Raw genomic sequence first — 13053 nt, forward strand, 5'->3', positions numbered from 1 at the left:
GGGCTGAGATCTTCGCCTTTTCTGGCCTGATTTTGGGGGGGAGGGGTCTTGGCGATGGTTCTTTGGGGGGAGGGATCCGTTATTTCAACTGTCCTTCCCCCTCGAGGGAGGGGAAGGAAAAGGAGCCCCTCGGCCCTTTCCATCCCGAGAAAGTAAGATGTTCGTTATTTAGATGATAGTCTTAAATACCTTTATTCAGTGTCTTGTCCCAATTTCCGTTATTGGTTTTACCACTTTCAATCTCCAACTCATTGCCAAAAGAAACACGCAGGCTTTATTTTGTTTGAACCCGCAGCTGTGTAGTTCTTTTTGTTAAGACTTGGGTTGATAATAGCACATGGTCTTCGTTGAAATGTGAGTTTGTAGTCACAGAAAAAAGTGCCTTTCTTACTAGTCTACCCCTAATGTCCTATGTTGAATTTGGGTATTTTTGGTGAGATACTTGATGTAAAATGTTTTTGCTGCATATCGGACGTTGGTATACACCTTGCTATTTATACTATGATCTACGAAGGTGTCCTTGACAAACATTTCTTTAAAATATTTTCATGATGTTTATACTTTCAAGTTTGAAATGTGGGTTCTTTCTTAATAGATCGCTGCTATAGAAGACAAACAAGCGAAGGCTTTTTCCTGCTTTCATCATGGCTCAGTTTGGAGGACAGAAGAATCCGCCATGGGCTACTCAGTTTACAGCCACTGCGGTATCTCAGCCAGGTCAGGCTGCTGAACACAAGTACTGTAAACTTGGGGGTTGGGGGAGGACATATTATAACTATGTGAATTAAGCTATATGTAATACTGTAAAATGTTTCCAAATGATGTATCTTTTATTTGTGAAGCTTTTAAAATTCATGGATCAACTAGCAAAACATGTTTTACACTGCAGTTTGGACAGTTTTATATAGTTTTTCAAACATTAAATTATTTTATCTTTTTTTTTTTAATTTTTTTTTCAACGTTTTTTATTATTTATTTTTGGGACAGAGGGAGACAGAGCATGAATGGGGGAGGGGCAGAGAGAGAGGGAGACACAGAATCGGAAACAGGCTCCAGGCTCCGAGCCATCAGCCCAGAGCCTGACGCGGGGCTCGAACTCACGGACCACGAGATCGTGACCTGGCTGAAGTCGGACGCTTAACCGACTGCGCCACCCAGGCGCCCCTAAACATTAAATTATTAACTTCGGCTTAACTAGGTTAGCTACTTGATTGATTAGAGGTTATCTTATTTGGCATGTTAAGGTGTCAATATTCACAAGTTATATTTAAAAATAAATGTATTAAAATTTTATGTTTTATGAGAAATTATATACGACTGCTTTTCAGTTGTTTGAATTTAAAGTACAAAACCCAACTCTGAAGAATTTACCAAGCAAAGGAGAAAGATAAATAGATATAAAAGGAGCCAATGAATGTTTACATTTTCTAAATGTGGTCAACAAAAAAAATGTCACTGTAAATGTTTCATTGAGCTTCTTTGCTTGTAGGAATTTTTTTTTTTTGACACCATTTCTTGATTTCTTGTTTGAATCTTAAATAAATTCCCAAGGAGTCTATGGAATGAATTTTAGTTTCTTTGAGTACTCAGAAAAGTTGCAGCTTATTCTGTTAATTTGAGTATATTTTTATTTATGACCTCTCTAATAATGGTTCTTTGCCATGTTTTATGTACTTGAAATATTTTAGTAATTTGAGGTCACTTATAGAGACACTATAATCTTCTGACTTGGGTGTTCTAAAATTCAGTGGACTTGATTATCTTGTTAGGTGGCCTTTTTCCTTAAAGAAATAGATACTTTAGAGTTTTTATTTTAGTTACTCTTTGTTTAGGAGGTTAAATGATCAGTTCTACAGGTAACTGAAGATATTATGAAATAGTAGTTATAGATTATATTTAATTCAGATCCAGGTATTTTGTTATGTTAAATAATGGGGACTTGGTGTTCGTTTTGATGAAACAGGAATTCTTAGCAATTACTGTGTGTCCGGAAACAAGTACTAGGTACTTGTATGCTGGTAAACTAAACATGTTTTACCCAGCTTTTTCTGCATATAATTTGTTTTAAATTTGTATCTGTATTGTTCCAACAAAATAGCTGTTATGGTAAAAGTTACTTTCTATAGCTCTTAACATTTGTATTGTAATTACTTAAATATAGGTTATACTCTTTTTGTTTTTGTTTTCAGGCTGAGCCAAGGAGACAGCAAAGGCTTATAAAAAATGTCAAACAAAAAGTCAATCGTAAATTTAGGTCTCCTTTTCGATATTTAGCAATAGAGTCCAAACATAAAGGGATTTGTGTAAATGGAGCTTGTATTTGTGCTGTAGGAAATTATGGGTTATCTTAGACCTGTTGTTAATCAGAGATTTTCAAAATCAAATTTTATTAACATATCATGATTTCAGTAAGTAGGCAAGTGTTTTGTTAGCATGTATCTACTCTTAGCCTTCGTGTAAAAATCCTGGAGTAGGCTCTAAATGGAACGCTTTAGCGATACTGTTTTTATTGAAATGTATAATTTCCAGGTGCTGTATATCAGGCTGCTTCCTTATAGCTTGCTGTTTTCTTGCCTTCATCTTAAAAGTCTTATTTGCGATTAATCAGTATCTCATCTTATTGGATCTGATTTTTAGAACCATTCAAATTTTTGTAAAAGTTACATTTTCAATCCTCAGGCAATTGGAATGACTTACTTACATCTCATCTCAATGGAGAACATTTATTTTTTTTTTAAGATGAATTTTTTGGGATGCCTGGATGACTCAGTTGGTTAAGCTTCTGACTCTTGATCTCAGCCCCACGATGGGTCTGCACTGGGCATGAAGCCTACTTAAAAAAAAGATTTTATTTTTAAGTAATCTCCACACTTAACATGGGGTTTGAACTCTCACAACCCTGAGATCAAGAATCAGATGCTCCAGGGGTGCCTGGGTGGCTCAGTTGGTTGAGCGTCTGACCGGCTCAGGTCATGATCTCACGGCTGTGGGTTCGAGCCCCGTGTTGGGCTTTGTGCTGACAGCTCAGAGCCTGGAGTCTGTTTCAGATTCTGTGTCTCCCCCTCTCTCTGCCCCTCCATTGCTTGCGCTCTGTCTCTGTTTCAAAAGTAAATAAACATTTAAAAAAAAAATGAATTAGATGCTCCACTAATGAGCCAGCCCGGTGCCCCTCAATGGAGAACATTCTAACCTAATTACAGTGCTTTAAGTTTTCTCCTGGCAGCTTCAAATACAATTTGAGAAAAAAATTTCAACAAAGGACATATAAGGACTTAAGGCAATAGTGTAGGTGTCACTTTTTACTCTATTGAAAAAACAAAATACACATAGTAGTATCAGAGGCCACTGTCATAAATTAGATGATCATGGAACAGAAAAAGGTTAACTGAATAATTCAACTTGAATTAAATATTTTATTTTTGTGCTTATATTTCTGACTCATTTTCTGTCTTTTTTTTCACATTTATTTATTTTTGAGAGACAGAGCACAAATGGTGGAGGGGCAGAGAGAGAGGGAGACACAGAATCTGAAGTAGGCTCCAGGCTGTGAGGCGTCAGCACAGAGCCTGATGTGGGGCTCGAACCCACAAACTGCTAGATCATGACCTGAGCTGAAGTCGGGCACTTAACTGACTGAGCCACCCAGGTGCCCCCTGACTCATTTTCTTTTGAGAGCAATATGAAAATTAGTACACCTGGGTGCCTCAGTTGGTTAACCTTTCAGCTCTTTATTTCGGCTCAGGTCATGATCTCACTGTTCCTGGGTTCCAGCCCTGTTTGGGATTGTCTCCCTCTCTCTGCCTCCCCTGCATTTGGCATCCATCCTCTCCCCCTCTCTCTCCAAATAAATAGCTTTAAAAAATTGCTACTCTTCTGTTATATAACTTAACATATAACTTCAGTTAAAGACTATGCTATTCCATTTTCTAGGATATTTTTAGCATTTTTACTAACTTTGAAAATTCTCAGCTAACAGTGATAGGAAAATTTCATTGCATCCATGCAGATGACTTAAGTAAAAGCATGCATAATTGTGTTGTATTGTTGAAATCTGTTGTAAAAGTGAAGATGAGTATTTGAATTGTTTTTGATCAGTTTTTTTTTAATTTTTTTTTTTTACATTTATTTATTTTTGAGAGACAGAGCACAAGTGGGGGAGGGGCAGAGAGGGAAGGAGACACAGAATCCAAAAGCGAGCTCCAGGCTTTGAGCTGTCAGCACACAGCCTGACTAGGGGCTCGAACTCAGAAACCATGAGATCATGCTCTGAGCTGAAGTCGGACGCTTAACCAACTGAGCCACCCACGCACTCCTGATTAGTTTTAATACTGAGCATATTCAGGGGCGCCTGGGTGGCTCGGTCAGGTAAATATCCGACTTCAACTCAGGTCATGATCTTGCGGTCTGTGAGTTCAAGCCCCACATCGGGCTCTGTGCTGACAGCTCAGAGCCTGGAGCCTGCTTCAGATTCTGTGTCTCCCTCTCTCTCTGCTCCTCCCCCCACTCATGCTCTGTCTCTCTCTCTCTGTCAAAAATAAATAAACATTAAAAAAACCCTTGCATATTCACTTAAAATGTTACTAATTCCTAGGTGTCATCATCTGTCATCTTTGATTTTCTTTTTCTTTACCCCCCATATTCAATCAAATACCAAATCATGACTTTTTTCCCCTTTGAAAATGCCTCAGGTATACTCTTATTTTACATTTAGGCCCTGGGCACTTCACGTTTGAATAACTGCCACCAAGCAGCTTTCTCTTGCTTACAGTTCATATACCAGAGTCTCTCACCTAACTTTCAGGACTTTCCATACTTATCTCAAACCCAATCCAGGATGCTTACCATAGATCTTTAAGTCAAAAGGTTCTTTTTAAAAATATTTTTTAACGTTTATTTATTATTGAGAGAGAAATACAGAGCATGAGCATGGGAGGGGCAGAGAGAGGGGGAAACACAGAATCCGAAGCAGGCTTCAGGCTCTGAGCTGTCAGCACAGAGCCCGGCATGGGTCTCAAACCCACAAACCACAAGATCGTGACCTGGGCCAAAGCTGGATGCTTAACTGACTGAGCCACCCAGGCGCCTCCAGTGAAAAAGTTCTTTTTCCCATCTGTCACTTGGTGGCATTGTTCTTTATTATTCTTTATTTAGTTCTAATTGTTTTTATTTGCTTTCTTCTTTTATTTACTGGATAGGCTACTTGTTATTTCTCTCTCTGCTCCAATGTGTATGTCAGATGTCATGTTCCTAAAGCATAATTTCTGTCTAAATCACAGAATTTTTTAAACCTGAATAAAACCTGAGCTAGATTCTGTCTCAACTCCTTTCTCTAACAGATAAGGAATTTGAGGCCCAGAAAGATGAAGAAATTTGTTTAGGTCTTATAGAACATCACAAGAGAGTCCATGTTAGCACATCAGAATTGTGGTTCATTATATCTTCCATTTTTCTCTTATCTGCAAAAGTATCTTCAAGTACTTTTAGAATTTATTTCAAACTTCTTGGGATGGTATTCAAGATGTTCTGTCTTTCCAGTCCAAATCTCATTTTTTCCACACTGAAATAATTGTGTGTGTGCACACGCGCGCGTGGGTGTGTGTGTCTGTTTGAAGAGTATTTGAGAGAGGAGCATGAGCGCACAAATGGGGGAGGGGCAGAGAGAGAGAGAGGGAGCCCAAGCAGGCTCCACACTGTCAGCCTGGAGCCCCAGTACAGGGCTTGAACTCACAAACCTTGAGATCATGACCTGAAGTGAAACCAAGAGTTGGATGCTGAACTGAGGGAGCCATCCAGGCCCCCTGAGATAATTGTTCTTAATATTTTCCTTTTTTTTTTTTTTTTTTTCCATTTTCTAACTGAAGTGCTATGGTATGTATTCAGTGACATTCTTAATTTGGTTCCAGAACTTTTATGTTTCAAAGTTTTAACAGTTTTCTGTGTATAAAGAGACATTGATAGAGATTGCTGGCCAACCACTGATTGAATGTTTATGAGAGATTTATTTATTTTTATTTATTTATTTTTACTTTTTAAGTACTCTCTATACTCAGTGTGGGGCTTGAACTCACCACCTCAGGATTGAGAGTTGCACGCTCCACTACTGAGCCAGTCATGTGCCCCACTGATTGAATCTTTAGCCCTTATTATTGACTAGGGGTAGTTTTTAGGTTTGACTGAAAATACTTACGTTTGTATGTGTTTATAATCATAATTTTGAAGTATTGGGAATGATTTAGCATATTCTAACCAGTTTGTCACCTATTTCTTACACCTCTTTGTAAAATGACTACATTTTGTCCATAGAGGAACATGAACTGGTTTAGGAGTTAAAAATATAGTGATAATGTGCTTTTACACAGGTGGCTGAAGCTAATATCAATACAGTTTTAAATACGATCCCATTTTTTCTACCTCTTTATTCTTGCCCAATAGTAATCTTTTAAAACCCTAATCTCTTGAATCAGCAGCTCAAATTATTAAATTCCAACATTCAAGGTCCTTTTCAAATGAGTAATAGTTGATATAGTATGTATACTTCACTTATCTTAGTCATCTCTAGACAGACTTGGATGTTTATAACTCATTTGGTAGGAAAGAATTGCTACTGGCGTTGGCTTAACCCTGCTTTAAAAAATTTATTTATTTATTGTTTTTGAGAGAGAGTGCAAGCAGGGGAGGGTTCAGTGAGAGAGGGGAAACAGAATCTGAAGCAGGCTCCAGGCTCTGGGATGTCAGCATAGAGCCCGATGTGGGGCTCGAACCCTCAAACCACGAGATCATGACCTGAGCTAAAGTCAAACACTTAACTGACTGAGCCACCCAGGCACCCCTGGCTTAACCCTCTTTAAGCACTACTAGTACTGTGTAATAGCAGGTAGTCTCTAAAACCTTATCCTGAGAGTAAAGAAAAATGCACATAAAGTCTATTAAGGCTCAACTCCTCCCCCCACCCCACTCTGAATATGCCATACCTGTGCTCTTATTCGGTGAGAGCTGCATTAACATATCAGATTATAAACCAGTGAGTGCCCCATCTCTCTGTCCTAACTTGAGCATGCCCCTTCTGTTTATGCAGTTGTGACTTCTCTTCCACTATGTGTTTTATGATCTGGGAAATAATTTTAGTCTATTATAACTGAAAATGTATTGGAAGTAACAGTGAAAAAAAGTTTTTGTTGTTTGAGAGAGAGAGCTTGAGGTGGCAGGGGCAGGTGGTGCTTGATCTCACAAACCATGAGATCATGACCTGAGCTAAGATCAAGAGTCAGATGCTTAACCAGCTGAGCCACCCAGGCGCCCCTGGAAGTAATCTTGAAAGCTTGAATATTAACTTTGGATCGTACAAGACTCCTTGAAAGAAACAGGGCTGAAAATCAGGTAAATATCAGAGGCAATTAAGGATAGAAGAAATCATAGGACATTATGAATAGTGTCTTCAACTGCCTGAAAGGGAAATCATTGTTGACGATTTCCCTTTGAATTATTATTTATTTGAATAATAAATTATTCAATTATTATTACTTGAATAATAGCTGGAGGAGATTATAGCCAGGATCACAACTTATCAATTCTTTGGCACGTCAAAAGAATGGAAAAGCAGTTGTCTTCAAGGGTATTAATCTTTATAGAGATTATAAGAAAACCGTATAACAGATAATTAGTTAAGGCTTTGCCTTTTTCTTAGGGAATAGCACTGATCACTGAGAAGAACTTTCTTTTATGATGGATATTTATCTTCATTGCCTGATTTGGTAGCCACTGGCCACATGGGGCTGTTGAGTACTTTAAATGTGGTTACTATGAGGAGCACCTGGGTTGCTCAGTTGGTGAAGTATCAGGCTCTTGATTTCGACTCAGGTCACGATCTCACAGTTTGTGAGCCCCGCATCAGGCTCTGTGCTGACAGTGGGGAGCCTGCTTGGGATTCTCTCCCTCCCTCCCTCCCTCCCTCCCTCCCTCCGTGTCTCTCTCTCTCTCTCTCTCTCTCTCTCTCTGCCCCTGCCTGCTCACACTCCCAAAAATAAACATTAAAAAAATAATGTTATTGAGACTGAGGAACTGAATTTCTAATTCTATTTAATTTTCACTAATTGACTGATAGAGCGTGTACACAAGCTGATGAGAGGCAGAGAGAGAGAGAGAGTGAGTGAGTCCCAAGCAGGCTCTGGGCTGACAGTGCAGAGTGTGATGTGAGGCTCGATCTCGTGAACTGCGAAATCATGACCTGAGCCCAAATTGAGAGTCTGTTGCTTAAACAACTGAGCCACCCAGACACACCAAATTTTCACAAATTTAAATTAAAATGGCCACGTATGGCTGGTGGCTAATGTATCAAACAATGCAGTTATGGAAGCATACAATACTTAGAATGTATTTAAAATACTATGTTGTGCCTTATTTTTTTTAACGTTACCCACAAATTCATTTATTTTATAAAGGGAAATTTGTGCATTTGACTTCTTTAATTTCTTATTCTCCCCTCCCCTTAATTTCTTATTCTTAATGCCCTAACCTATTATTCTTAAAAGGTAGTGAATATTTCTAATCAGTGGGTACATCATGGGCTTAGAGTAGAACCTTGAAAGCCACAGGAATGCATTGATCAATGAGGTATCCAATTTTAAAATAGTTATCTGCAAATAGGAGCATCAGAGGTTTTATAGTTGTGTGAAATCTGATCTTAAAAGGGTATCGAAAGATGACATTTAAAAGATTTGTTCACTTGATTTAAAACTGGGTGTATAAGTACTTTATAAATCCACAAGTTATGAAGAAAATCCCCCATATATTCATGCTGTTTTTCTCTCTAAATAGATTGCTTTTTGAACATAGTTGGTAGGTGGAAATTTCAAAGGATGAATCATTGCTTGACCAATGCTTTAAATTTTGCATAAGGTGAAAAAAGGAAGTATCTGATATCAGCCTGAGGTTTTGAATTTTATTATCTCAGGATGACTCCTCTTAGTAAAGATAGAGCACAATAAAGATTTTAAAATACAACAGTGATAACTAGTAACTATTAGTATGTCATAACACAAGTGTTTTTCAGTCATATGAAACTGATTTTATGTTTTTGGAAATGATAAAATTTACAGTTCTTAAAGGTTTAAGAAAGCTTAGTCCTTATTTACTTATTTATGTGGTTTAGGGCTCATTTCATAGGTTTGTCAAAGAAAGTACTGATAACACTGTGAAAAGCTTATCTGTTTCAGAAGGGTTACAAGACCTTCAGCAATCATATTGAATCAGATAATAGATAAATGAACAGACTGTCCCATTGTGGATGATTGGAAAAAATTCTGTCTACAAATATTCAAGGATATGGGGCTCCTGAGTACTCATCTGACTTCAGCTCAGGTCATGATCTCGCAGTTCTTGAGTTCAAGCCCTGTGCTGGGCTCCATGCTGACATCTCAGAGCCTGGAGCCTGTTTTGGGTTGTGTGTCTCCCCCTCTCTCTGCCCCTTTCCTGCTCGTGAGTACGCTCTCTCTCCTCAAAAATAAATAAAAACATTAAAAAATTAAAAATATTCAAGGATAGTTTCTCAGATAACCACAAAAAAGGGGAGCATTAATAATGAAATATATTTTATTCAGAATAAAGTCTCAAATGATTTTAACAAGAACTGTATTGGGGCACCAGGATGGCTGAGTCAGTATAAGTGTCCAACGTTGGCTCAGGTCATGATCTCTCGGTTTGTGAGTTCGAGCTCCATTTCGGTCTGTGTGGTGGCAGCTCAGCCTGGAGCCTGCTTCAGATTCTGTTTCCCTCGCTCTCTGCCCCTCCCCCACTCATGCTCTGTCCCTCAAAAATAAACATTAGGAAAAAAAAGAGCTATATCACAGATACATAAAGGCTACAACCACATGCACAGTAATTTCACAAAATTTGAATTAACTAGCTAGTGGTGTGATAACAACCAATAGAATATAAATTTCCTTCCCCTAAATTTCTCCTAGCAGTTGAACCCTTCATTACCAACAGGTATTGACCCTTGAACAACAGGGGTGCGAACTGTGTGAGTCCACTTTTATGCAGTTTTTTTTTTATAAGTACAGTATTGTAAATGTGTTTTCCTTATGATTTTTTTTCTCTAGCTTTATTGTAAGAATACAGCATATAATTATATACAAAATATCCTAACCATTCATGTTACTGGTAAGGCTTTCAGTCAGCAGTAGGCTATTAGTAGTTTTTTATTTTTTAAAGTTTATTTTGAGAGAGAGAGAGCACATGTGAGTGGGGGAGCGGCAGAGGAAGGTGAGAGAATCACAAGCAGGCTTCACGCTACCAGCACAGAGCCCAACATGGGGCTCCGTGCCACAAACAATGAGATCATGATCTGAGCCAAAATTTAGAGTCAGATGCTTAACTAACTGAGCCAGGTAAGATTTCTTAAGAAGTCTTCCCCCACCCCTTAAAAAGTTTTAAAGGAAAAAATACAATACAGGACCTAAGTTTTTAGTGGTTTATAAATACCATTAACACGTGTCCTGAATTCTGGTGGGTTACATCAATCCTGAATTAATTTTTTTAAGGTTATTGATTTATTTAAGTGACCTCTGTACACCCATTGTGGGGGTTGAAATCGACCCCAAGATCAAGAGTTGTATGCTCTTCCGACTTAGCTAACCAGGCACCCCCTGAAATAATTTTTTTTTTTTTAACGTTTATTTATTTTTGAGACACAGAGAAACAGAGTACGAACGGGGGAGGGGCAGAGAGAGAGGGAGACACAGAATCGGAAGCAGGCTCCAGGCTCTGAGCCATCAGCCCAGAGCCGGACGCGGGGCTCGAACTCACGGACCGTGAGATCGTGACCTGAGCTGAAGTCGGACGCTTAACCGACTGAGCCACCCAGGCGCCCCTGAAATAATTTTTAATAAAACTGAGCTTTATACTTTTTCTATGCCACATAGTTTTCTTTCTCCTCATTTTAGTGTATCACTTTATGCTACTTTGTTTTCTTCCAAAAATCTTTAAACAGTAATCCTACAATGCAAAATTCAGGGAGAAATTATAATTAGAAAACATAGGAGGGACAAACTTTTATGACTAAGTGTTGGTCCAATCACTAACTGCTAATATATGTGTATGGAATTTTTTTTTAACACATTTTTTAAAAAGTTTCTTTATTTTGAGAGATCAGGCGGGGGAGGGGCAGAAAGAGAGAGAGAGAATCCCAACCAGCATGGAACCTAATGTTGGGCTCCATCTAAGAAACCATGAGATCGTGGCCTGAGCTGAAATCAAGAGTTGGATGCTTAACTGACAAAGCCACCCAGGCACCACTCCACCTTTTTTAAAGTAAGCCCCCAATGTGGGGCTTGAACTCATGACCCTGAGATTAAGACTTGCAGTTGCTCACTCTACCAACTAAGCCAGTGAGGCATCTCTGTTTTCTTTTCAACTTTCAAGACATCAGTATGTTTAACCGACTGGTTCCCTATATGTGAATGGCTTACATAGACCTAACACTGTATTGAGGTCCTAGAAAAATAATGTCATCAACAAATTAGCTAATTGGAATTTCTTTCATTTAGGAATATTTTATCCCAAACCACTAGGCTACTGGAAGTAGTTTGGGGGGAATCAAAAGTTTTATGTGGATTTTTCACTGTTTGAGGAGGTCAAGCACCTTTAACCCCCACATTATTCAGGAGTCACCTTAATTTTTTTGTAGTTTCTGATTTATCACACTGATTGGTAACAGTGAAAAAGAGATGTGTCTGTCATCCTACTTACTTATGGTAGGCTGCTGTGTATGCTGCCAGGATTCAGAACACCTAGAAAAGCTTTAAGAAAAGAAACCAGACTTTCTGAGATCCTGGCTTTGCGCCATTCTGCTGTGGCAACATCCAGGGTTCTGGAAATTGGTACTAACAGAATGAAACAGAGCAGATCTGAGGTCACACCACAGGTAGGTGAAGGAGATGAGTATGATAATTGAATCCTTGGTGCCACTTTTGTCAAATGTGTAACACGCCAGTCTTAGAATTTAAAACACTAATAATTTTCGCTATGGTCCTTATCTTGTGTTCAATGAGTATCTGGCTTCTGTTTTCCTAGAACAGCAGTTCTTAACCTTTTTTGGGTCTGTAATTCTCTTTAAAATGGAGGAAAGCTTTGGACTTTCTTGTTTGCAATTTTGCATACAATTTTAAAAGGTTAACAGGATCAAAAAAAAAAAAATGTTAACAGGATCCACTGATTAGAACTTACGTCCTAGATTTCAGTACCTTTTTTTCTCAATGCAGTTAACTTCATTTTGAACTTGGGCTAGCATTAAGAGATTCTCCACTTTTATTTAAATTTCTTTTTTTAATGTTTATTTACTTATTTATTTTTAATTTTTATTTTTGAGAGAGTAAGAGTGTGCTCTAGTCGGGGAGGGGCAGAGAGAAAGGGGTACAGAGGATCCGAAGTGGGCTCTGAGCTGACAGCAGAGCGTTTAATGTGGGACTCAAACCCATGAACCATGAGATGATGACCTGAACCGAAGACAGATGCTCAACTGACTGAGCCACCCAGGTGCTCCTATTTACTTATTTTTGAGAGAGAAAGAGCACAAGCAGGGGAGGAGCAGAGAGAGAGAAGGAGACACAAAATCTGAGGCAGGCTTCAGGCTCTGAGCTGACAGAGGGGCTTGAACTCACAAACTGTGAGATCATGACCTGAGCTGAAGCCTGATGGTTAACTGACTGAGCCACCTAGTTGCCCTTTTATTTAAACTTCTATTTAAATTCATGTAGTTAGGCCTGGTTTCTCCTTTCTGCCCATCTGTGATATCTCACTTACTTAAAGACAAAACGACTTAAAAACGAAAGAAGATTAATGTGGTAAGGATTTAGGACATTTAGAACTTTTTTCCCCCCTTAGGTTCTCCTCCCCCCTCTTTTTAAATTTTTAACGATCTGTATGTTTTGCAGGGAGTCATTTGTAATTTATAAGAATGACAAATATAATTTCTGAGATTTTTGTTTTTGCTTTGCTTTGTCGTTGGTTTGTTTTAAGTAAAATTAATTTGAACTTTTAAATGACTGATAATGGACC

At 38.5% G+C, this 13053-nt stretch overlaps 1 protein-coding gene across 3 annotated transcripts in view; it reads left to right on the forward strand.

Annotated features, from left to right (window-relative positions):
• The window catches only part of CCAR1 (cell division cycle and apoptosis regulator 1), a 62721-nt gene that overhangs the window by 712 nt on the left and 48956 nt on the right, over window positions 1–13053 (forward strand). For all 3 annotated transcript variants that reach the window (XM_047825234.1, XM_047825233.1, XM_047825235.1), the window contains exon 2: window positions 596–717. In XM_047825234.1, coding sequence (XP_047681190.1) covers window positions 645–717 — 73 coding nt within the window. In that variant the 5' untranslated portion in view covers window positions 596–644. The remainder of the gene's footprint in view (window positions 1–595; window positions 718–13053) is intronic.

Source organism: Prionailurus viverrinus, chromosome D2, assembly GCF_022837055.1.
Source record: "Prionailurus viverrinus isolate Anna chromosome D2, UM_Priviv_1.0, whole genome shotgun sequence".
Taxonomy (NCBI): Eukaryota; Metazoa; Chordata; class Mammalia; order Carnivora; family Felidae; genus Prionailurus; species Prionailurus viverrinus.